This window comes from Paralichthys olivaceus, chromosome 19, assembly GCF_024713975.1.
Source record: "Paralichthys olivaceus isolate ysfri-2021 chromosome 19, ASM2471397v2, whole genome shotgun sequence".
Classification (NCBI taxonomy): Eukaryota; Metazoa; Chordata; class Actinopteri; order Pleuronectiformes; family Paralichthyidae; genus Paralichthys; species Paralichthys olivaceus.
This window is the reverse complement of record NC_091111.1, coordinates 4,034,733-4,061,441: the sequence shown is the minus strand read 5'-3', so window position 1 is coordinate 4,061,441 and position 26,709 is coordinate 4,034,733. Positions and strand designations below refer to the sequence as shown.

At 37.8% G+C, this 26,709-nt stretch overlaps 3 protein-coding genes across 5 annotated transcripts in view; 2 read left to right on the top strand and 1 right to left on the bottom strand.

The window, feature by feature from the left end:
• The window catches only part of LOC109646542 (adhesion G protein-coupled receptor F5-like), a 52,529-nt gene extending 32,778 nt beyond the window's left edge, over nucleotides 1-19,751 (bottom strand). For 2 of the 3 annotated variants that reach the window (XM_069515678.1, XM_069515683.1), the window contains exons 1-3: nucleotides 19,583-19,751; nucleotides 17,692-17,798; nucleotides 16,843-16,894 (exon numbers count right to left, since the gene is read on the bottom strand). In XM_069515678.1, the coding sequence (XP_069371779.1) occupies nucleotides 16,843-16,894; nucleotides 17,692-17,798; nucleotides 19,583-19,736 (313 nt within the window). In that variant the 5' untranslated portion in view covers nucleotides 19,737-19,751. Of the gene's footprint in view, nucleotides 1-16,842; nucleotides 16,895-17,691; nucleotides 17,799-18,472; nucleotides 18,504-19,582 lie in introns of those variants that run through there. The other variant, XM_069515681.1, reaches the window with a different exon arrangement.
• Nucleotides 736-3,840, top strand: LOC109645303 (trace amine-associated receptor 1-like). Its single transcript, XM_020110871.2, has one exon. The coding sequence runs from the start codon at nucleotides 1,463-1,465 to the stop codon at nucleotides 2,465-2,467; it is 1,005 nt and encodes a 334-aa protein (XP_019966430.1). The 5' UTR covers nucleotides 736-1,462; the 3' UTR covers nucleotides 2,468-3,840.
• A 4,687-nt stretch (nucleotides 19,752-24,438) lies between the features above and the next one.
• LOC109632355 (trace amine-associated receptor 1-like) lies at nucleotides 24,439-25,805 on the top strand. The gene has a single exon (XM_069515118.1). It carries the CDS (start codon nucleotides 24,659-24,661, stop codon nucleotides 25,643-25,645), a length of 987 nt encoding a protein of 328 aa, XP_069371219.1. The 5' UTR covers nucleotides 24,439-24,658; the 3' UTR covers nucleotides 25,646-25,805.
• Nucleotides 25,806-26,709: the final 904 nt, after the last annotated feature.

Genomic DNA, 26,709 nt, shown 5'->3' with positions numbered 1-26,709 from the left:
CGTCATGGGAGTGATTTTGATATGATGGTTAGCTTTATTTTTTTCTCCTCATGAGTGTTTGTTCGTTCACTAAACTTTCAGAGCCACTTGCTTTGCTTGAGCTACTCCACTGGCTCGCACAGTCGAATTTACTGCTCAATCCATTTATCCGTGCTTTCTTTTATAGCTGGTTGGGAAAAATAATTCAGGATGATTACAGAAATTTAAAACTGCAATGACTGCTGTGTTAAAATACAGAGATATCAAATGCTGTAAAGACCTAAACCAAATAAATGTTTGTATATCCATTGCCTCAATCAAATTGTAATATTTCTTTTTCAATGCTTTTTAGTTTCTCACAGGTTTTGTCATCACTCAGCCGAGGAAATGATCTGACATATTCAGTCTCACAGAGTCACAAAGTTCATCTTGCTTCACTTAAGTTGAAATACGAGTCAGACAAATAGTTTTGTTCTAATTTTGAACAAAACCACATCACAGCTTATTCACTACCCTGGTTTATTCTACTGGTGTTGCATGAGAAAAGTCTGTCCAAACAAAACTCATGTTGTTGAGTTACATCTAATTATGATGAGGGTTTATTTACCCTTTGCTGCCTTGAGCAGAACATTACAGTTAAATTTCATTTTCAAGAGGTTCTGAAAATAAAATAATAGAATAATGAACAGCCAAAACATATCTGCTGTTCCAAATAAATAGTTTATACTCAGAGTCAGTACATAGCCAGGGTCAAATAGTGTGTGTTTATTATAATTTACTTCAGTTTTAGATTGATTACATAAACCTGTACCACTGACGCCCCCTGGGCCATTGACAGTCTCTCCTTCATGAACAATATCTCATGTTACAAAGATAACCCAAAGAAAAACAAATGTATAGACTCATATTAACTTTGCTGATCCATGGATTCTTCTTGGCCAGTGTAGACAGCAGGTATTATGGTTATGCATAACATAAATTTGCATATGGCATGTGAGCATACACTAAAAACTGTAACTAAAATTACTGCACTACAATTTTGTTTCATTTTTCAGAAAAGTTGTAAATTATTATAAATACTAAATGACTCAATAATAGATAATAAGTACATTTTCGTTTTTGGGTGAAGAGAACATACAGCTGGTTTATCCACATACAAATGGAATGGACTATACTCCATCTGATTGGTTGAGACATATTTGTAATTATGGTAATGAGGTGGGTTATATTATTTAAATATAACATGCACAGCTTCGGCACAGTGCCAGGGTAAGAGTAAGTACGCAACCTGATGACCAAACTGGTGTGTAGTTTGACTTGAGGTGTGAGGTATGAAACTTCTTTAACCACCATTCTTCTTTATTGTCTAAGAAAATGTTTGTTATTCTGGTTATATATGCTGATGTAAATGTTCAAGTATTTAAGATGTTCCCTCATTGTATTTGATAATTAATGGAAAACTAAATTACAGAAATCCAGACACATGGAGGCAGACTGGACTATCAACGAGACGGGTGCTGTTAACGACATACATCTTTGCTATGAATCAGATAATGTCACATACACATTCACAAGCAACCCTTCGATAATATGTGTTGTATTATACATTTTCCTTGGTTCATTGTCTGTTGTCACAATATGTGGAAACCTCCTCGTTATAATCTCTATTGTTTACTTCAAACAGCTCCACACTCCCACTAACTACCTGATCCTCTCTCTGGCCGTGGCCGACCTGCTTGTAGGAGTTTTAGTTTTTCCCTTCAGCATGGCGTTCACTGTGACCTCATGTTGGTATCATGAAGGTTTGTTTTGCAAAGTACGAGGCAGCTTTGATGTCACGCTGAGCACAGCTTCTATTCTGAACTTGTGTTGTATTTCTATAGACAGATACTACGCAGTTTGTCAGCCGCTCAGGTACAAAACTAAAATAAACAATCGCGTCATCGCGATCATGATCCTCGTGAGCTGGGGTATCGCTGCCCTGATTGGAATTGGCCTCATAATTGCAGGTTTTAATCAAGGAAAATGTGAGGAAAGTTGTTTAATTGATGCTCTGATATCAACCACGCTGGCTTGTATTTTCTCCTTTTACATCCCGGTCATTATAATGCTGTGTATCTACCTGAAGATTTTCCTTGTTGCACAGAGACAGGCTTACAGCATCCAGCAGAGCACAGCGTGTCAGAGCACAAAGTCTGGAGCCGGCATCAGTAAGATGGAGAGGAAGGCCACTAAAACTCTGGCTACTGTTATGGGAGTTTTTCTCTTATGCTGGACTCCTTACTTTCTCTGTATCATCTTTCAGCCTTTAACATACAGTGTGACACCGATTGCTGTGATCGAGGCTCTAAACTGGCTCACGTTGTCCAATTCAATGCTGAATCCCTTTATCTATGCCTTCTTTTACACCTGGTTCAGATCCGCTTTCAGAATGATCATGTCAGGCAAAATATTTCAGGGTGATTTTGCCAATGCCCGACTCTTTTGACTTGAATGTTTGTGAATTTGAATTCAGGAAAAATGACAAAGGTTGAAACAAGAAATATTGAGGTTTTACCATCAAAGATATAAACTGTTCACTGTCTGAGCCAAAGCTATTGTAGATGCTATGGCATCTTTTTAGTTCTACAATACTTAATTAATTTGCAAGTTTATATTTTAAGATTCCAATAAAAGTTTGTCATTGATTCAGAAGAATATGCTTTTTTTTCATTGACACATTTCTCTGAAAACTAATAAAGTTGCTCATTCAGAAAATAATGATTTCTTATTTTTTCTAAATTGAAACATTATGTTTTACAAAAGCCTTTTTCTTTTTTCAGGCAGGTTATTCTACTCTGTGACAACCACTGGGCTTTTCATGCATGAAAAAGTTCATATTGAGACCTACATTATTTCTACATGCATTAACAGGATGAACGCAATGAACTCTGCTTATTTGACTGAGCGAGGATGGCATATAGGACTTATTAGAATTCAAAAAAATGTCTGCAGGTTGACTTGAGGTGTCATGAGGCAGAGAGTTAAACCCTGACCTCAATCACCTGAAGAAAAAAGTTACTTTTAGGTTAAATATCTGAAAATCTTGTATGGCCACAGGTGATCAGCACTCCCCTGGATATCCCCTGGATTAAAATGTCATTATAATTCAAATAAAACAAGAGAATGTCAACGTGAGGAGGTGTAATTTATATATTCAATCATAATCACTCCAAACTAATAAAATATACAAACCCTTTGTAAAAACAATTCATTCCTTGTGACTGCTACGACAGGTCTGCACCACACACATGAAAGATACTCAATATATGAGAACATTTGTGAATACAGAAAATTCTCCTAAAATCGTTCATATGCAAAACTTTAGAACAAATGATGAACTTGCATGAGCCCCATCGTCTCAAATCTGTTACAGCAGGAAGTCCATATGTCTTAAAGTCAAATCACTTGAAGATTTTTTTCTGAAGCAGTCATGTTTGACTTTGTACAAATCTGTGACATTTGTCTTTTATGGGGAATTGTGTAAATGTAATGAATATGAAAAGCAGAGGTGGTGTTATCCTATGCCAAACCAATAAACCTGAGTAAATAAGTGAATTGTGCTGAAACGTATCCTCCTGTTGTCCTCGTCATATTTGACAGCAGTTGATGCTGGACCAAAGTATATGAGAGCAGGTCTGCAGCCAGTGCACATCTCAGCACAGTGAGAGTGCCTGGTCTCTGAGGAGTTGTAGCATTTATCAACTGACAAACAGCCTGAACATCACATTGCACCGCTGGTTCACAGCTAAACTGCTGACTTCTATCTCTGTGCTCTGGTCACCAGCCTCCCCCTCACCCACTCTCCCTTGACACCTGCTGGCTGTTTACACAACTGAACACTTTTCTATCTACATTTTGGTCAGAACTTGTCATTTGCTTGTTCACCAGATGCTGATGCCTCTCAAGTAATTTTGTGATGGATGAGAACAGTTTGCACACTGCACACGTGTGTAGTGTGTGCAAGATACCTGATCTCAGAACAGTGACTCAGGTGCAGCTGCTCTCCCTTCAGCTTGACAAGTTGAAGGACTTTTCTGCTGTGTTGATTAAAGTTGTTGACTTCTAAGGATTTCTCACTTCCCCCAAAAAAACAAAACAAAAAAACTCTGGATGAAGTATATCAGCAAATTTATCAAATACATACAAACAAAATAATCATGAACAAGTGTTTCCAATGATGATATTTTAGTTTTTTCATTCTGGTATAATCTGTGTATTTCTCATAGGTTTTCTTTAAAAACAATATTGCATAGAAGAGGATTGTCAGATTTCCTCTCAACTATAAAGTTTATTTTATCTTAACCTAAAATAGTCTGGAGGTATGATAATCTGTGGCGGCCTTCTCCTGAGATAATGAAGACAGGCCAAACGAGGATTGACTAACTACACAGATAAAAGGTTGAATGTATGAGTGTTCAGTCACATCAATATTATCGGACATTGTCATTATATTAATCACATATTAGCTTTTTTAATATAAAAACTGATCGCTTTTGACTTCCTGTTGAAAGTGTGATTTGTTAGAAGCACAAACGACTGTGACTCTTCCACAGTTGTTTCTGTCGTCAACATTGCCGTCAGCTCATCTGTGTTTTTTTATGTTTAAGTTTGTAACTTCGTCAAAAACTTTTCAGATATAAACATTACATAATTGTCTCGTGCTAAGTGGGAAAGTATGTTTGCCTTGGGAACAAGTAGAGCTCATGTGTACCACCAGAGCAGCCGAGGCACCAGAGAGTTCTCACCTCTAATGGAGGAGTTGTCAGGTTGCATCATATCATTGCATCAGATGATAAACAAACTGTGAAGCTCGGCTACTGTACGAAGCTTGACAGTAATACAACTAAAATAAAATTAAGCTTTTGATAAGTTTTGACGGATCTGTCTGACCTGAGTGCTGTTGCTGTTATATTTGCCCATTAAGATAAAGTGGAATCAAGTGGCAGAACACAACATGGCAGAGGGAGGAAGACAGAAAAAGTAGTTGAATCGAATAAATAACTGGGTTGCAGCAGCAGAGCAGATTAGCAGGCGCTGAGGAGTTTATTCTGCTCTTCTAGGACAAATTAGCTTCCCCACTTACTCTTGGTACTTGATTACAAATCAAATTTTTTGTCCAGTGACATGTCATCATCTGACCGCACTGACTGACCCGCATGCTTTGGGAAAACCGAGTGAAGCCAGTCACAGTTTACAGTGTGATGCTCGTCTATTTGAGGTGCTTGGAGCACAAATGGACGAGAACAAATGCTTATACTCAAACCTTTTATTGGTTTTACTGCACCTTTTAGAATGCTCGTTTCATTGTCAAAGTCATTTTTCCCTCAAGCGTCCTCGTTGTTCAAATAGCAAATGGACTTGTGCCCATCTGAGCGCCAATGTGCAGTGGGTTTGCAGCTCTTTCAATGAGGTGTGGCAGGCACAATGTTGACACTTTCAGAAAGCGATTATGCTGCTGACCAACAGAAACCTGGTCCGAAGTGCAGTTTTTCAATATTATTTATTTATTACATTTTTTAAGAATATTTTTTGGCACTTAAAGGTACAGTGTGTAGAATTTTGAGATATCTAGTGTTGAAGTTGCATGTTGCAGCTGAACACCCCTCACCTCACCCTCTCCTTCCAAACATGAAAAAGAACCTGTGGTAGCTTCAGTTGTCATAAAAACTCAGAAGGTGTTTAGTTTGTTTACTAATGTAAAAAAACATGGCGGCCTCCATAGAGAGGACCCCCTCCATGTAAATATAAAGTATTTACATATAAAGGGCCTTTTCTGAGGTACAGAAAACTACAATTCATACAATTTAGATGAAATGAATGAGTGAAAACAACAACACTCGATATCACAAAATTCTACACACTGTAACTTTAAGGACTTTTAGGGCTGAACAGTGTTTGAGCCCAGGTGGCCTCTTCAGACATAATATAACAACCAAAAATACATAAAATGCCTCCACACTGTTTGTGTGGTGTCATCCAAGTATCCGCAAACCCGACAGTCATATGTGACTCGAAATTAGGTCATTTACACTATCACACTAAATGTCCACTATCAGAAGTGGCGATGCGAGTGAACGTAGCCACACTGTGGTGTGTCTGAGGAGGCTATCAGAGGACATTTAGGCCAAAACATTGGTTTAAATGACTGTGTGTTTTGTGGACTCAAACACTTTATCCACCCTCCATCGGCATAGTGGTGAGTAGATAATGAGTGAATTTTCATTTTTTGGTGAACTATTCCTTTAAGGCTGTAAGATTCTTGACACCCGACTACAACTTAAGTATCTAATTTAAGATATTGTGTTGTGTGAATGATTCCCAAAGATTTTCCCCAAACTATTTTTCTCAGCCTTCACATGAACAAAGGCATCTGTGTCATCTTCGAACTATTCACTATTGGACTTTGGACCTGTGACCACTTGTCATCTAACCATTTCATCCATCTATAAGGCTTATACTTTGAGCGTTGCAAGGGGCACTGGATCCAATTCCAGCTAAGTGAGAGGTGGGGCACACCCATCACAGAGCTAGCATATAAAGAGAGAGAGAGAACCTGGGTGCGACATACAGAGGGTCTCTGTGGGTCCAAGACCCCTTGATTGATACTTGAGACCCCCTGAAAGCCTCAACAGCAAAGTTCTGGGAGGGTCTCTGTAACAAATCTTTAAAAAAGTATTTGTTACTTCTAATTGACATTAAAATGTATTTTAAAATCATACTATGTTCAGTATTAGGTAGGCAGGGTTACTGCTAATTTAATTTTGCAGCAGAGGCCTGTCACTCCTAAAGTTATGGGTCCAGCATCCTTGTACCGTGCCGCATGTCCTCCCTCGTCACTCCACCACTGATCTACGCTCACTTTACATGTTAACAATAAATGCAAAAACTAACCAGGAATTATCAGAACATGAGCAGCACTGAGGTTTACTTTGTGTTTGTTTGATTCACACTGGAGTTTATGAGACACACATTTATTATGATTCATGATCATGATCTCATATCAGTTTTTTTCTCTCCACAGTTGCCAAAGTGTTTGCTCATTGTGGGAACTGATGGGTTTCTCTATAATATTTAGGTCTTCACCTTCTATGTAAAGTGCCTTGAGATAATGTATATTATGATTTGGCACTATACAAATAAAATCGAATTGAATTGAATTGATTAATAACCAAATAAATGTCATTGTCAGGCGCAAGAGAGTCATTGTTGCAGAAGAAGCGACACCTTGTCGACACCTCGTGGAGGCATAAACATATTACTTATTACACTGTCAAATGCATTATATAAAACGATGTTATGACAGCACAGAATTAAGACGCAGCATCATCTACAGAGAAAACAACTGAACAACAATTTCTCTATGTGTGCAACAATGACTTCAGGTCAGTATGACACTGACACCAGCCTGTGAATGCCTGGGTGGTGTGACTATAATATTCTGTGCCAGGCATTGTTGCCTGTGGTTCTGCAGGAGACTTACTTTCCATATATGCAGTGACTCTCAATTGGCCTCTTTGTTACTTTCACTGTGCTGCTTTGTTTTTCACTCCCAGGCTAAAGCAATGTAGGTAAAATAACTGAATAAAAAACTGGTCTTACTTCTGCAATTTCAGTACTAAGAATTCAAGTTCCTGAAATACAAATGGAAGAAAGAGAATGATGGAGCTCAATTCTCAACCCTAACCTGTGAGTAATTCCTGGCTCTCCATTTACCTGATACTAAGACAACTTTTGTGATACTCACACACACACACACACACACACACACAGAGAGAGACACACGTCTTGGAGAGCTCTGGTGTCATTAATTGTCCAGAGATTTAATCTAACCCTTTACCATTACCTTGATTACATTGATCCACATAATGTGACTGAGTAAACAAGACAAAAGATATTAAATAAGAAAAGAAAAGAAAAAAAACATGATCTAGAAAAAGCAATAATAAAATACTATTTATATTTTACATCAACAAACACTATGTAATACTAAATAAATATTTTCATTCTAATGTGCATCAGTGTTGTTGTGAACAATGCTTTGATTAAATACAATGTTCAAATTATGACTGAAACAAGGCTTTGCTCATCTTTCGCTGTTTGTCTTTGCAATGAAGAAAATAAACTTGTCTACTAGTTGGTTTGCCAAAGACGATCATCAAGGGTTGACTAGGAATGCGATGCACCAGATTCATTAGATGAAATGTTGTAAACACCTGAAAAAACCACCACAAAACAACAAAATTAGGTTTGCGTTTACAAATAAAATGGAAAATCAAAACGCATTTCTCACATTGGTGATTTGAGCTATGGTGAGATCATCATGCTAACATGTTCACATTCTGTTGTCATGTTAACGTGTCGATGTCTATCTTCATGTAATGTTTTAGCATCAAAGATTTTTCGTGCTGCAGATAGACATTTTCCCATTCTTTCTGGGAAAAATATTGTGGGTAATAAAACAACTAAACCAATGCTTCCAGTCTGAACTGCTGCTATACCTCTTCGTCTTCTCCATAAGCGGAAAATGCCCAGTCCGTTTGATGATGATGTTCCACCACTGGTGCTCTAAAATAAAAATACAAGCAAGAACTTGGTTCACTCCAATATTTAAAGAAGAAATCCTGTTTTGCTCCAAACAAAAGAGAAATCATGTGATTTAGAAGCATGTTCTTACCCTTGTCCCACTTGCAGATGTCTGTGACATCAATGCTATTTCTGACCGCACCTGAAAAGAGAATCCACAAAAAATAAGCACATTGCTATAAAACTCCAATAGGTTTGTTTCAAATGGAAACTTATTAAAAAGGTAATTAATGGCCCAAACCAGCTAACTTGAATCCCATTGGCCCATATTAATGACCTGCTGTGCAGATTTATTTGTTGTTGGGTATGAGGGGTGGCCCACTCTAGTCTACTTTAGTCCCTGGATATTATTTAGCTATTTTTCATGCTCAATAGGTCTGCCAGTGGACCAAATATTCCAACCATAGCAAGATATCAAAATGAGCCCAATTAAGTGGGACAATCTACAACCTGTCCTGGGTAACTACAAGAGCAAGTATGCTAATTTGTGAAATTTCACAAACTTGACTAAAAGGTGGAAGTTTGACTTAAGCGCAAATAATTGTAGCATATTGTATAAGTTTGGCAGAAAAGTACATCATCCAAAAACTAATAATCTGTTAACTAATGACCAATTAACTACGTACAATTTAGCACTGATTAGTTCCATTGTTTTCCTCTAATTGTGAGGACAGAAGATCGATTAAGGCTGTCATAGTGTTTCAGAGTTGTAATTCCTCTCTGAGGGTTAAAAGATAGATTATTCTCCGACCCTAACTTTACCAAAGAAATATTAAAACCAGAAAATATAATAATGATAATCTATGTGTAAAAATTTTGATTGCATTTCAGAATGGATTTTGCTTTCAATTATCAAAAGATAGATTTTTATGTCAAACTTACCTTTTTGTCCAACAGTGTTCCAAACAACAATATGAAGAAACCCTTCATAAAGACACAAGTTAGTATCAGGTAAGAGCACGATTGAGAAAACATTTAATAAATATAATGGTGTGTTCACTCCGAGCGTGGCACAAATTTAATGCGCGTCGAAATTTCATAAAATTAAAAATATGCGTCAAGAGCCCTGGGAGCCCTTGACACTAAAATTTAAATATTTGAACTCGGGGGTCAAACTCGTGTGATGCAATGTTGTTTCACCCTTTCAGCGCTGATGATGAAAATGAACTAACTCAGCCCTAGCACCTACCTAAACTAGAGGGGGATCAAACCAGTTACTGCTCAGCCTCAGGGAGTGCTGGAAACAAGACAAAGCTCCTGTCCCAAGCTGTGTGCTTTCCTGTGTGGGCTTCTCCAGCATTTCCAAAACATGTACTACACTGCAACTTGATTGCTTCAGCCACTTGTCATCCTCTCTTCTGGAGTAGAACAGGCAAGTTATTTTTTCCCCATTTGTTTTTATTTAACCCGGATAAACAGAAATTTTAGGACTTCACAAAATTTTGCACCTTGTTTGGTGTGAACACACCATAAGAGTATTGGCAACCACAATGATTTACCTGCAGTGAATTGAAGAATGCAAATGAAATATGGATTGCCTCGTTGTGTGGGTCAGTCATAGTTCCAACTCCAAGACCCCAAGTTAATCCAAAAAATGGTGTCAGGAAGGCCACAGTCCTAGCAATAACTACGACAGCGTTCTTCTCTGCGGCCTGTGAGGCATCTACCACTGCTCTTCTCCTCAACATTTTGTACAACACCACAAGCAGGATGCCCAGGTTTATTACAACTATAACCAGTGCAGGGATCACAAAAGCCAGTAGAGCCTTGGACTGATTCCAGCTGAGCCAGCAGACCCAAGTTTCTCGGATGTAGGCATCAGAGGGTGCAGTTACAGCTATGGTTACTATTGCAATGATGAGGGGTGCCCCATAGCCCATGCAGAATCCAATAGCCAACAAAGAATGCTTAGACAAATCCCCACCGAACACACTGACTGTGCGGTAGAGCAAAAGCAGAGCTGAGGCTAACATCCAGAAAAACAGCGCTAGGTAGAAAAGATGGATGAAAAAGGTGGCCGCAATGCATGCTGGTTTGTTTTTCACGTCCGCGTCTGAGATGGCTGCTGCAATAATAAACCAAATGTTTGCGATCAGGAGGGACAAGGCAATGTTAACAATGGACACATGACGCAAGTAGGAGGTGTTGCTCTTTCGAATTTTTCTCCATATGACAGCTTCAATGATGAGACATATAACCAAGGAGACCATGGATATGACAACTCCAGCATAGGTTATATAATCCAACACAGGGAAATCAGGAACAAATGGTGACATAAGGATGGAGAATGAGGTCAGATGGTTGCATGTGCAGGTGACGGTGTTGTTAACGTTGAATGTCAACTTGCAGCCCTTGTCGTCCCATCCTCCCAGGCCATCGAAGAGGCTGAAGTTCCAGAAAACACACTGTGGGTTCCCCAGAGTATCGTTTATGATATCAAAGGCAAAGGAAATATTATTGACGGTGCCGCTGGACTGGACAAGCGTGACCTTCCCATTGATGACTTTGAGGGTTGAATTGACTTTGTCTCTTGGTGGGAGCACGTTATCCATTGAGGAAAATGTCATCACAGTGATAGACTTATTTCTCCCATTAGCCTCTGGTATGTCTATCTCCACAGAAGAATTAAAGTCACCACTGAAGTTGTCTGTGAATGTGGTTTTGTTCAAGATAATAAAAGGTGTTGCAATCTCAAAAGAGTTATTGTTAAGGTTAGTTGTTATTCTCTCAAGAGACAGCAAAAATATTGAGCTGGCAGATTTAGCTTTTGGGACGTTACGATTTGTTACTAAGCTCTTTGCAGTGGATTTGGTGTTTAGAAAATCCCATTGTTGCTTTGACTCATCTTCAGTGAGGACACCTGAAGTGAATAGGATATCCTAGGAGAGAATTGAAAGGTAAGTGAACATTGGATGATGTAAAATACAATATATATATTTTTTATATATGTTATGTTTAGGTCATGTGTCGAGTATATCTCAACAGACCCCTTCACATACCTCTATTTGAGTTTCATTTATCAAGATATTTAAAGATGATGTTTTGTTTGCTACATTGTTGAGTATTTCAACAGTGGCATTGATGTTGGGAGATGATTCAACCACTTTGTTCCTGAACTTGAGAGTGACATTGCGGAGTTTTTTCAGGACTTCTGCCACTGAATTGTTAGTCGACACAATCTGTGAGATAAAAAAGAAAAAAGGTGTTATTAAAGTCACTGCTGTATGTATGTACATTTTTACCACCTTAGAAACGTAGCAAAGGTTCTGCCATTTGAAAATCAGACAGGTGCTGAAAAGTGGATTTCTGCCTTAATTTCTTGATGACTGGATTACTGTAATGCACTTTTTATGGGCCTCCCAAAGAAAACAATAGAGACTCATTCAGAACTCTGCAGCTCCAAGATAACACATTAGTCCAGTTCCAGCTGCTCTGCACTGGTTACCTGTAACACACAGGACTGACTTTAAAGTTGTTCTCCTCATATACAAGGCTCTGAATTAGTTACACAGCTGACTCTGTAGTTAGCCATTACTGACTTCCCAAAATCAATTCATTTTACTGAAATTTGCATCTAAAAATACTGGTTTCCTGAGGTCACCTGTGTCACCCCTACAAACAAATGGTTTATTCCTTGCTGCACGTTTCTTCTGTAAACATAATCGAGGTTAGAAAGTGACTGAGTTCTGGAGAAGTTGTGTTCAATATATCAGGAAAGCAAACGTAAAGTCTGTGAATCAGAAAAGAATCTTGAAATGGCCATAAATATGTGTGTGAGAGAGAGAAAGAGCCTATTGCCCTACACTTGAGGTTTTTTACAATAACTTTTAACCATAACTTTAACTTTTATAACTAGAACCTTTGTTGGGTTTCTGGTGTGATCGGGATCAGATCATTATTACTTACACTAAATTTGTTATGTACTATTCATTTGTGACTGCCCTAACAAACACTACCGATTCATTTGTACAGTTGACTCTTACACTAAAAGAAATATGCCTGAGGGACATCATGAATCAGGAGGGGAATGGGACCCACAGAGATTACTTGCATATAGGGCCCAGAATCTTGTGTTACGCCCCTGCTCCTCTGTAACACTGAGATCATCTGCAGCTCAGATGCAGCTTTTGTAATTAATGCTCCAAATTTGTGCAACACACTGCCGCTATATATCAGAGAAACTAGTGCTGTGAATGTCTTTAAAGGAAATCTTCTAGCTTCAAATGATTAAGACATTTGGATATTTGTGAGGGGGAAACTATGACACTGAGTAATAGGCAGTATAGGCAAGAACTAAAAGGATCAGAAACATTTATTGGTGGAAAAATACATTTTTTAAGCCCAGGATAAGTAAGAGAACTAGATCACCTGAGACTGGTCAAGCAGATCCTGAATTAGCTTTAGGACGCAGTTTTCTTCTACAACTTTCCAGGTTCCATTGCTCTGACACTCCGCTATCCTTTCCCCCACCTCATTTGGATCACAAGAAAGTTCAGCCCGTTCATCAAGATTTCCAACACCAAACTCACTGCCTCCGTCACATAAGAAGACTGGAGAGAAACAAGTGGGTTTTCACATTACTACAGGAAAAAAAACATTGACCTAAAACTGTATTAAATATGCTGTTAAATGTAAGACTTACCACCCGTGGAGAACTCCAGAGTAATTTCGTTTTTAAAAGAAGTATAGTTTACTGCTTGACAAGTGAACTTCAAATTTGGGGTTGGACACTCCTCAATTTTAAATGAAAATGTGATTGATTGAGCTGGGGCTTAAAATTAAGGAAAACACAAAACACATCATCTGAAATACCCTTTTAAGAACTGCATCAATATGTAAATCAACTATTTTTTTTATTGTTGGAGACTTACCAATGGATTGATCTTTAAACTCAACCTTGTAGGGGCTGTTGACAGAGCACCTCAGTAACACATCCTTTCCCACCTCACACTGGACCTTTTGTTTCAATGGCATTACTTGGACTAAAGGTGTTTCCTTATAAGAGAAAACTTTGTTGGATTTCTGTCTGAAGATGCTTCCTTCTTTCAACCTACATTCGTATTCTCCTGAAAATAGAAGATGACATCAGTTCAGGTCAAATCGATGGAAAACCACTGTTTCCAAAATAATTCAAAAATATTTTGAGATACTGGATAACAGTCCCATCCAGTGACAAGGCAACAAAGCAAAGAAAGTTTCATTTAGCATTAACATATGGTAACATACAGCATTTCTGTCTGTTCTGTACATGACATGTCCTCTTCTTTTTTGAAGATAAAATTGGAAACCAAAATAAATTGTCATTTCTATCGTAGATTTTATGTAGAGAATTGTTTCCATTCAAAAACTCATAAAGAATGTCTTAAGCCACCTAACCATAAAATAGAAACATAACCATTCTCATGTCTTGTTTGCGCTTTCTTTTTATTGCTTTAGATTGAGTTTGGTTTCAACCATTTTAACCCCAGTGCTCATTATCATCTGCCACAGTCATGTGATTGATTATGGGCAGAAAGGCTTATCTCATTAGTTAGTATGCAAAGCTGAGTATATGAAAATCTATTTATTTGCATTGAAAACTGCATTGAATATTTGTGAACTGTGACTGCATCTATTTTTCAGGTATAAATTGCAATATATACAATGTTTGTTTTGACGTTATGCCCAGACACTTTTTGTCTCACAATGGAGTGCATTACTAATTAGATGAATTATCATTTGATTTGTAACTAAAAACACAAACACAAATATTGACAATGACATTTCAAAGTAATCTGACCCAACCCTGACCATGACCAGATTACATGTTTTTGGGCATTAGTGAGTCAGGCTAAACGGCAGATGGTGACAACTGCCATACAGCCATTCAGAGTTGTGCAATTGTTAACTGTAGGTCAGAGCACAAGGAGACCTTCTAGAGGCCACTTGCATTGCAAATGTGTACGATTTGAAAACGAGACATAATGAGAGGACATTCAAATCATCTATTTACTGCACCACTGGATTTATGTCTTACCAGTGTCAGCCTCAAAAAAGCTTAACACGGTTAATGTTGCGCCTTCACTGGTTTCAGCAAAACTGTGTTCACTATCTTCAGATATTAAGTCGCCGTTACGTCTCCACTCTGCAGTCCAGCTGCCACTGAAGTTGAGAAAAGGTGGTATTGGACCACAAGTCAAAGTCACACTTCTTCCCCAAAAAGGGGGATCAAATTGTATGGATGTAGGACCTTGAAAAAAAGGAAGACCAGGCAGTTATTATACAATCATCGGTACAGATAGTTACAAAAAATATACAATTTTATTTCTAACAGAAACGGACTTACTGTCAAGTATCATAGTAAAGTTTTCTGCCAGTTTTGTAAATACCCCAATTTCTACTGCTTTGATTTCACTGTCAACAAAAGAAGTTGCTGTGACGCTATAATCCACGATGGTGCTCCCGCTCCTGTAATATAGAATTGAGTTGAATTGTGTTGCTTGGAAGACAAAGAAAATAAATCCATAAAAATCTTGCTGTTTATTAGAGGATATAAATGCACAAAATACCAGTCATCTCGTAGCACATTGTATATTTTACTGAGCTACAGCTGCCTCAAGTTTTAGTTATTATTTTCATTGTGAGCGGTTGAGCCTTTCTTACTGATCTATATTTATTCCATTTGCAGCAATTTACAACAGCCAGGGACTGCTCACGAGAGAGTTCTACCATCTCAGCAAAGTTACACAGTGCAAGAACAGGTGATTTGAGCACAGAGTGTGAATGAACGATCAAAATGATTTTTAGGTCAAATAGCTGAATTACATTCTTCTAAAATTAAGATGTGACTTACCTGAATCTTGTTAATGTAGCTGATTTAAAGGTTGAGATGTGCTTCCTACTTTGCTCTTGAATCTGTTTGAATAAGTGACAAAGTCTGCTTGATATGAATTCTACAATATATTAACAACACTTAATGACACAGAGAGGGGAAAGAAAACAAATACTTACAGTGTCATTAACAGCTTGATAAACGTTATTGCTGGGGTTGTTGAAGGCAGGATCGTAATCCAAGTCCATGACAAACGAGAACTTTCTCTCTTCAACTGAAACACACGTTATGACAAAGAAGCAATTCCATTAAAAATACAAAACTTTACTGGCTGCATTTTTTGTATAATACCTATGGGCGTCATCATTGTACTTGTTGTTGGAGTTGATGATGGCATCATCGTTGTATTTGTTGTTATATTTCTTTGTGGTGTTGGTGTTGGCGTCATCATTGTACTTGTTGGAGTTGATGATGTTGGTGATGGCGTCATCGTTGTATTTGTTGTTATATTTCTTTGTGGTGTTGGTGTTGGCGTCATCATTGTACTTGTTGGAGTTGATGATGTTGGTGATGGCGTCATCGTTGTACTTGTTGTTGGAGTTGATGATGTTGGTGATGGCGTCATCGTTGTATTTGTTGTTATATTTCTTTGTGGTGTTGGTGTTGGCGTCATCGTTGTACTTGTTGTTGGAGTTGATGATGTTGGTGATGGCGTCATCGTTGTATTTGTTGTTATATTTCTTTTTGATGTTAGTGTTCGCGTCATCGTTGTATTTGTTGTTATATTTCCTTGTGAGGAGACCGAGATGTTCACCTCAAGGATCAAATCAGCGTCCACAGTGACTGTGGTGGAAAACAGGAGAAAACCCATCACACAAGTGTGTCACCATCATACACAACAATATACACAACATTTCACTGCTGTGAGTGCAGCCATCATGACATGAATCATGTTGATCAAAGTGTTGCACTGTGCAAACTATTGAAACTATATGTTCTTTAGCTTGAGTTGAGAGTTCACGGTCTATAGTGTGTAAGTTGTATGAACCTACAGGTAAACACATTAACATGTGTTTTACCAAACTATTCAAAGAGTCATGATGCTAAAACTATGAGGGTTTCTAAATATTAAAGAGCCAGTAACGGTCTGAGAAATACACACATCCTTTAAGGTACAATTTTTTCAGGGGTTGACTCTGGTGAAATCAGTTCCATTTGAGTAACACACTATGGGAAGAAACGTCAGCACAACACATCAAGGTTTCATGACATGTTTAGTGTCAGGAAAAAGACATTCAATGTTGCAGCAAACAATGGGGAAATAACCATAATATAATAATAGTTAATATTGTTTTTTTAAATATGCACACAGGATGCTCACTGACACAGTCCTTACATTCTGTTGATACCATCACAGTGTGACTCACCCACTCTTTTCTCTCTGGCATGACTGTCTGAAGCTTTTGTACCCATCAGTTTCTGGAAAAATCAAATTCCATCCAATAAGTTCAACTGTACTAATTGTTCCCATAGAAGAATAACAATGAAAGTAAGTTATAAAATATAGAAATTTTCCAGATCAGTTATATTGAGTGAAAAGTAAATATGTTCATTTGCTAATACTGCAGTGTTGTACCTTCAGTACTTTTTTTCTGCTTTTTTATACTGTGACAATACACTATTTACTCCACCTCATTTATAAGGAGTTATGAGTTACTTTTACACACCACACACACACACACATACTGTATGTCTGAGGCTTAAAGGGAGTTTTCAAAGGGAGTATTTTTATAGTGGATACAGTTTATAGTTATTATATTAACCATAATGATCTGTATTTATTTAAGTTTATTTTCAGTGTCAAGTTTGAATATTGTAGTGTGGGATTGGATAGATGACAGTGTTAATCTCCAAATGCAAAATCATATTGCTGCTTTGACGAGTTCAAAGGGAACTGTACATGCACTAATGTATTAACTAAATTTGTACTTATACTTTGATGGACCAAGATCAATAATTAGATCATGTAATATTTGATGCAGAACATGTACTTATACTTCTGATACTTTAGCGCAGTTTGGTCATGATGCTAAAGTGGGCTTTTACATAACTTGCCCTGGAGTATTTCTTTTAGATTTGACAGTAATTTTATTTAACTACTGGATTACAATAATTTCTGTTACAATAATACTTTAGTGGTTCACACACTGCAACATCTCGTGGCACAGAGCTAGAACCATACGATCTTATTAGTAAAAATGAATAATTAATCTTACCTGAACGAATACATTTAGAGATGTTCTGTATCCCTGATGCTCCAGACTGTAGATAATAGCCAGAAGAACAATCACGAATCCCACTGCCTTTGGTAATGCCATCCTGACTAGAGAGAAAACACAGTGAATTGTTCTTATTAAATAAGTCAGAGGAAATGTACACATTCATTAAATACTTATATTTACAAAATTTAAATTTAAACAATTTTCAAGTTCTCCCAGTTCTCACCAGAGAAATTAAATAATGTTTGAAATATACAACTTGTTTTCAGTCCTTATCGTTCCACTTATTACCTTATTAACTTAATTAATTAAGATCAAGGTGATGCTCGCTAAAATAGGCACTGATTGTTCTGTACTTCACTATTAAATTTGAGGGCTATTATTATGCTGGCTAATACACAAGGCTATGATGCTGCCAGCTCTTCCTTACGGACACTGTCAGTATGCTAACTATTTGCGGTCATGCCAAGGACACAGCCAGTCCTTCCTTTGTAAGGTACCGTGCTGTGAAAATGCTGTGGTAATGACATCCATGCTGTTGAAAGGGATAAAATATTTGAAAGAATTGCCGGTGCATGCGTATACGGTGAGGCTGCACCTCTTGCCATCGTTTCGCTTGTGGTATAAGTTGTGAAAAAATATTCACAGGCCAACACTGACTAAGCCAAATGGTCCAATTCAACAAAAGGAGTAACGGGGAGCTGTAATGGCTTGGGAGAAAAAAATTAAATGACTTGAAATGAAGAGAAATGTTTACATTCCAAAATCCCAAATGTACCTTTTTTCAAGTTCATTGTGTTCTCTTTAGTTACAGTGTGTGTGTGACTCGCTCGCTAACTACTGGCCATCGTCCCAGCTTCAGCGATATCTCTCCAGCTTGTGAAGATTACTGTCATGGGTGGAGAGAACTAGTCAACAAATAAGATGAAAATGTGCTTCAGCAGCAAATCACCAACCCTTCCTTTAAGAGATCAACTAACCAAACTTCCTTCACTGATGATCATCAATAATGAGATTTTGATCACTGCTCTGAGTCTCTAGTCAAAACAATTCATCAATCAATCCATGCCACATCACAAAACTGGTTCCATACCACTTTTTATTCAACCATGCAACAGCTCAGTTTGTTACTTTTCACTCCAACTTGCATTCACACATTTTAAAGTGTAAATAGAGATTGTAGTTTCACCAACTGAAAATGTAGTTAATCATTGAATCAGCATTTTAAAGCTTTCAGCCTTTTTTGCTTTAATGTAACCCAACAAATTCAACACTGCACTTCCTTGGGTGTGATGACAGACAGGGGTTTCTGAAATTAAATTAGGTCTTAAGTCAAAAGAGATTGAGGACGGCAATGAAGAAAGATAAAATATGCAAGACGAAAGTTGATGTCTCGCCAGAAAACCATATTTAGAAACAGCCTTATGCAAGAAATGTATACTCCAATGAAAATTCATCTAATTGGTCATTTTCTAGAACATGCTCAAGACGTCATGATCCAAAGTATTTTGAATGTTAAAAGCCATGTTTAAGATTAACAATAACTATTCAATCCAATGCCTCAAAAGTGAAAGTAAAAACCCTGTCTCCAGACACTGAATATATATTTACAGATATACATTTTTGATGCTAAGAATATTATGAAGACATTAACTTTAATCTTGAAAAGGACATTTGCAAATTTAAAAATCCTCATGAGCTGTAGCCACTGTTTCACCAGCCTGTGCCACAAAACAGATTATTTCATCCATCTTCCTAAATAACTAAAACAATAAGCATCTTGCATATATTAAACATAATAAACAAAAAAGACTACTGTTTTTGGGAAGGTACAGCAAGTAATGTTAAATAATAGTGCAGTTTAAAAATGCTAAATATATGCATTTACCTCTCAATGTCTTCTGGCCCTTGGCTCTCTTCAGGGGGACATCAGCCTTTATAAGGTACGTCTCCGGAAATAGATCAATAAAAAACAAAAAAAAGGCTTGGGCTTCTTGGAATACTGTCTGAGTCACATACCTGTCTGGCAAGTTCAGTGACATGCTGGTGGTGGAGGTTGGAGAGGTCAATGGGAGGTCGTCTGGAATCCCCTTTTTTCTTTTTTCTATTTGCTATTCACAAAATGATCATGACTTTTTTTTGTAATCAACCGTTTTTTAAATTAATTTTAGACAATAATAACACAGATACAAACCACGCACACTGAACACTGAACACTGAACATCCCTCCCTATCTCACCACCCCACCTCCCCCTCCCTGCGGAACACACAGTCCAACATAGAGACATTAATAAAGTCAAAATCAAAATAATGGACTAAGACAGAGCTATAAACAGGATTACGAAACTAGGCATACAGTGTTACCACAGATGAGCCTCAAAGGTCATAACAATAAAGTTTTAGCATCCTCTGCGGCTTTTTTCCACATCTCCAACATTCGTGGTTTAGAATAATTAATGCGAGCTGATGACCACTCCAGGTAGATTACCTCGAGGAGGACTAAACTGATCATGACTTCTTAAAGCTAGCGCAGTGCCCGTCTTTTTGGCATGGACCCTTTATTTGGCCTGTGACGATGCTGGTTGCAGTCACACAACTCAAGTTCAAATGTTTATTGCGGCAGTAGAACATAGTTTGTGCTTGGCGTCTAGGCTTACATAGATATGATGGGAGTGATAAGCAAATACTTATAACCCCCCCGTCAGAGCCTACAGGTGGATGCTGGGGTGGTAAAGGGGCTGAAGCAACTGACAGCCATCCTGATGCATGAGCGGGGCAAGCAAAGGGAGTGATAGGAAATTTTCTCTGCTTAAATAGACCACCTAATAAGGTGGGTGTGTGTTATAGATGATTCTGGGGGTGAGGTCTGTCACATGATTGGAGCAGCGGAGCTCAAGTTGGCTGCCAGAACTAGCACACAAGCGTTTCTCCATTACTGTTCACATATATGGTTTATTTACAAGTTAAAAGATTTATTTAACTGGTGTTATATATATATATATATATATATATATATATATATATATATACATGCAAGTGCTGCAAACTAAGTTACATTACTAATCAGTCTGAGTTTGTTTAAAGAAAAACGATGCAAGGCAGATATGTTCATAAATATTTCCCAGAATGCAATGTTTTCTTTAACACATAACCATTTTAATGGAGGACAGAATGTTGCTGTTTTTTGCCGTTTTACAGCAATTTGTTATAGTGAGCATTTGGTTAGCAATGACAAACAATGGCATTAAAGGTTACTTTGTGCAGACACACTGTTGCTTTGTGTAATGACTATGCAACAGAAACGACAACTATGGCGCCTATAAGATAAGATAAGATCAGATAAACTTTATCCATCCCACACTGGGGAGATTTTGACATTACAGCAGCAGAACTAAACTCAGCATCACTGCACCACATCACTGTCATTTCCAGGCATCAGCCTCGCGCAATGTTGGAACGCAGCATTGTTCTATGGCATTTGATAGATTAAATGATATTTAATTTATCACCATCTGCTGGGACTGGCATGATCGTTTGAGATTTTGTAGTCTCGCCTGAAAGAAGACATTTTATAAAACGAAGGTCATGCTGAGACTTAAAAAAATTGGAAAGGAACATCTCCATCCCAAAAAAACATATTACACCTTTATATAAAGGTGTAATTTATATATTCAATCATAATCACTCCAAACTAATAAAATATACAAACCCTTTGTAAAAACAATTCATTCCTTGGGACTGCTACGACAGGTCTGAACCACACACATGAAAGCTCTGGTCACCAGCCTCCCCCTCGCCCACTCTCCCTTGACACCTGCTGGCTGTTTACACAACTGAACACTTTTCTATCTACATTTTGGTCAGAACGTGTCATTTGCTTGTTCACCAGATGCTGATGCCTCTCAAGTAATGTTGTGATGGATGAGAACAGTTTGCACACTGCACACGTGTGTAGTGTGTGCAAGATACCTGATCTCAGAACAGTGACTCGGGTGCAGCTGCTCTCCCTTCAGCTTGACAAGTTGAAGGACTTGTCTGCTGTGTTGATTAAAGTTGTTGACTTCTAAGGATTTCTCACTTCCCCCAAAAAAACAAAACAAAAAAACTCTGGATGAAGTATATCAGCAAATGTATCAAATACATACAAACAAAATAATCATGAACAAGTGTTTCCAATGATGATATTTGAGTCTTTCATTCTGCTGTAATCTGTGTATTTCTCATAGGTTTTCTTTAAAAACAATATTGCATAGAAGAGGATTGTCAGATTTCCTCTCAACTATAAAGTTTATTTTATCTTAACCTAAAATAGTCTGGAGGTATGATAATCTATTCCTTCTCCTGAGATAATGAAGACAGGCCAAACGAGGATTAACTAACTACACAGTTAAAAGGTTGAATGTATGAGTGTTCAGTCACATCAATATTATCGGACATTGTCATTATATTAATCACATATTTGCTTTTTTTTAATATAAAACGGATTGCTTTTGACTTCCTGTTGAAAGTGTGGTCTGTTAGACAAAGCCTGAAAACGACTGTGACTCTTCCACAGTTGTTTCTGTCGTCAACATTGCCGTCAGCTCATCTGTGGTTTTTTTTATGTTTAAGTTTGTAACTTCCTCAGAAACTTTCAGATATAAACATTACATAATTGTCTCGTGCTAAGTGGGAAAGTTTGTTTGCCTTGGGAACAAGTAGAGCTCATGTGTACCACCAGAGCAGCCGAGGCACCAGAGACTTCTCACCTCTAATGGAGGAGTTGTCAGGTTGCATCATATCACTGCATCATTAGCAGGCGCTGAGGCGTTTATTCTGCTCTTCTAGGACAAATTAGCTTCCCCACTTACTCTATTACTTAATAACAAATCCTATTTTTTTTAACGTGTCCGGTGACAAATGAGCACACACACTTTATCATCTATTTCTTCTGCCATGTGATCATCTGATAGCACTGACTGACCCACATGCTCAGCAGACAGACAGATTGTTCAGGCAGCGGTTTGGTCTTCCTGTTGCACACCATTCCTTTTGTTATCTGACCTCAGCTTGTGCCAAATGACACTCTGTGGCCAAGATGTCTCAAACATGCACTACTGCATTTTTTAGACAGTCCCCTCCATCTCCTCACACTGCCTACATCACATAGAGACCAATGGTTTCCCCCCAAATCTGATTTAGGCTTGATTTGATGAAACAAGCTGGATGCGTACATTACTCTGATTGGAAGGAGGCTTTAAGGATGTTTTGTTTGTTAGTTATTCCAACTTTAAAGCAATGTTTTAATCCATCCTCACGGCATGTAACCAGGATTCTTCCTCCAACCAAGGCTTGATTGTATGATAACCAGAAACTTTTCATGTTACACAAGTAGTGATGCTTCTTGCATATATGTAAGACACATTGTCGCAAATGTAGATGCATCAGTGTTAAAGTGTTTCCAATTATAAAATTTGATTTTTGCCCTTTCCTGCTTTTTCATTCCGCTATAATCTGTGTATGTCTCATAGGTTTTCTTTAAATATTGGGTAGAAGTTTAGAGGATTGTCAAATTTCCTCTCAACTAATATAGTTTATCTTATCTTAACCTAAAATAGTCTGGAGGTATGATAATCTATGGCGGCCTTCTCCTGAGGTAATGAAGACAAGCCAAAAGAGGATTAACTAACTACACAGTTAAAAGGCTGAATGAATCAGTGTTCAGTCACATCAGTATTATTGGACAGTGTCACTAGCCACTCTAGGGGTGGTGATGTCCATCAATCCAAGCTGGCGACAAACATTTCCAACCAGCATCTCTTCAAAACATTGTCATTATACTAATCACGTATTCTGTTTAGCTGATGTTTTCAAATATACTACTTGATGTCTGTGCAATGCCAGCAGCTAACTTGATGAGTCACATTTCAGAGAAACTAGCTTTATGTAACATTAGAGGTTACATATGGGAAATGGTGGGATTGAAAAATGAAAATCACTCACTGTCACGTGAGGAGCATTATATGGCCATTCATGAACTTTATATTGCTGTCATTGTTCTTCATTTTTCCCAATTTAAGAAACGACTACAGTTTTCTGCATATAAAGTAGAATTATTATGCTGGTAGACATGTTGCTAAAGCAGCAGCTGCAATAACTCTGCAACAACTCCAACCTTTGAGAAGGTTATATGTTCACTTTTGTTGAAAATGTTCGAGAGAGGTGCATTGTTCGGAGAAGTCAATAGTATTACCAGCCTATTTCTATCAAGAAGTGTGGGATAACTATTACAGATGTAGAAACATTGTGGGTTTTTTAGCATTGACCTCTTGGTTAGGGCCTTTTTGATTTGACACAAACACACACACACACACACACACACACACACACACACACACAGAATTGTGTCTCAATGACTTCTGACGACATTACATTGGTTTACTTTAATTTGCTAGAGACTAGCTCTAACCTTAACCATAGGTACTACTTGCCTAACCATTAAACAAACCTAACTTAAACCTGAAGCTAATAATCAAACCTTAACCTTTGCCTTTGCCTTTACCTTTACCTAACCTTAACCTTAACCTTAACCTTAACATTAACTTTAACCTTAAGCTTAACCTTAACCTTAATCCAACCTAAAAAATTTAATCATCTTAAAATATAATGATTATCTGTTGTTGGGACTCAGTTTTTGTCCCAATAAAGAAGAAGGGTCCCCATAATGTGACAGATTTAGATCCCAGCAACATGTGTATTACCTAGACCACACACACACACACACACACACACACACACACACACAAACAGACACACACCAAGTAGGTGTTCATGTGATGAAATAAGGGGGTTTATAAATATTGAGTCCAGAAAAGGATTTCATGGATGAGGTGATGGCTGATGTTATAATTGTACATACATGCTGAACCAAATGTATTTTTAATATTCCGTTTTTTTCAGATCGTCACTGCAGAAATCGAGAAGCATGGAAGCAGAGCTGACTGTCAACAGCACTTTTGTTGTGAATGACATACATCCCTGCTATGTATCAGATAATTCAACTAACTTATTTACAAGCAACCCTTCAATAATATGTGTGTTGTTGTATATTTTCCTTGGTTCATTGTCTGTTGGCACAATATGTGGAAACCTCCTTGTTATAATCTCTATTGTTTACTTCAAACAGCTCCACACTCCCACTAACTACCTGATCCTCTCTCTGGCCGTGGCCGACCTGCTTGTAGGAGTTTTAGTTTTTCCCTTCAGCATGGCGTTCACTGTGACCTCATGTCTGTATCATGAAGATTTTTTCTGCAAAATCCGAGACAGCTTCGATGTGTCATTGTGCTCATCCTCTATTCTGAACTTGTGTTGTATTTCCATAGACAGATATTATGCAGTTTGTCAGCCGCTGACGTACAGAAGTAAAATAAATGTCCATGTCACTGTGATCATGAGCCTGGTGAGCTGGGGTATCGCTGTTCTAATCGGGATCATTATAATATTTGCGGGATCCAGCCAGGGGACATGTGAAGAACAGTGCTCTGTTGATGTTGTCATAGCGAATACTGTGGGACCTGTTTTCTCTTTCTACCTCCCAGCGATCATCATGCTCTCTATCTACTTTAAAATCTTCCTCGTTGCTCAGAAACAGGTGAGCAGCATCCAGGCCGCAAAGTCTGGAACATCCGTCAGTAAGATGGAGAGGAAGGCCACCAAAACTCTGGCTACTGTTATGGGAGTTTTTCTTTTGTGTTTGACTCCTTTCTTTTTATGCATCGTCTTTCAGCCTTTGGCTTATTACCCCCCACCCATCCCTGTGCTCGAGACACTGAACTGGCTCACGCTGTCCAATTCAATGCTGAATCCCTTAATCTATGCTTTCTTTTACAGCTGGTTCAGATCGGCTTTCAAAATCATTATTACTGGAAAAATATTGCAAGGGGACTTCACCAACTGTAAATTATTTTAATTTTTTATGGATACTTTATGGTATTTTACATCTTAGTCTTCTTATCTGTAGTCTCTTTTAGACATTACTTTTTGTTGTACTTTAGTGGTTTCGTTATCGTCCTTAAGATGTTTGGGGGAAATCTACATGTTTAATATGTAACTTCTGTTCATCCGCTCCACTTCAAAATAGGCAGGTCTCTTGATGAAGGACCTCAGAAAGTGCCTTGCCAACTGGGAGGTTTTTTGGATGAGTGTTTCTTGAGAAGCCATCAAACATTTTTTAATCTGCATGTTACCTGACATTAAGAAAAAGGAGGAACTGTATTACGAGGGCAGTGCAGCACCTGGACTGCCTGGACAAGGCAGAACTAAACTGTGAAGGCACTTTATACACTTTGCTCTCAAACTGCAGCTGGATTTGACTCACGCAGGTTGAATCAGGTTTACATTTAACTATGAATTAAATAAACACTTGAAATGTTGATCTTCTTGTCTGCAGTGTTAATTGAAGTTGATTCCTTTCCAAAAAACCTGGATGAAGTGCAAGAGAACATTTATCCAAATACATATGAACAAAATAATCATGAAAAAGTTTTTTCATTCTGGTATAATCTGTGTATTTCTCATAGGTTTTTTTTCTTTAAAACAGATATTGGGTAGAAGTTTAGAGGATTGTCAAATTTCCTCAACTATAAAGTTTATCTTTTCTTAACCTAAAATAGTCTGGAGGTATGATAATCTATGGCGGCCTTCTCCTGAGATAATGAAGACAGGCCAAACGAGGATTAACTAACTACACAGATAAAAGGTTGAATGTATGAGTGTTGAGTCATATACATATCATTGGACATTGTCATTATATTAATCACATATTCTGTGTAGCTTATATTTTCAAATATAAAAACTGATCGCCTTTGACTTCCTGTTGAAAGTGTGGTCTGTTAGACAAAGCCTGAAAACGACTGTGACTCTTCCACAGTTGTTTCTGTCGTCAACATTGCCGTCAGCTCATCTGTGGTTTTTTTATGTTTAAGTTTGTAACTTCGTCAGAAACTTTTCAGATATAAACATTACATAATTGTC

What these genes read in the sequence shown, in the direction of transcription:
- LOC109645303 (XM_020110871.2), top strand. Translation starts at nt 1,463, where the DNA reads ATGGAGGCAGACTGGACTATCAACGAGACGGGTGCTGTTAACGACATA.
- LOC109632355 (XM_069515118.1), top strand. Translation starts at nt 24,659, where the DNA reads ATGGAAGCAGAGCTGACTGTCAACAGCACTTTTGTTGTGAATGACATA.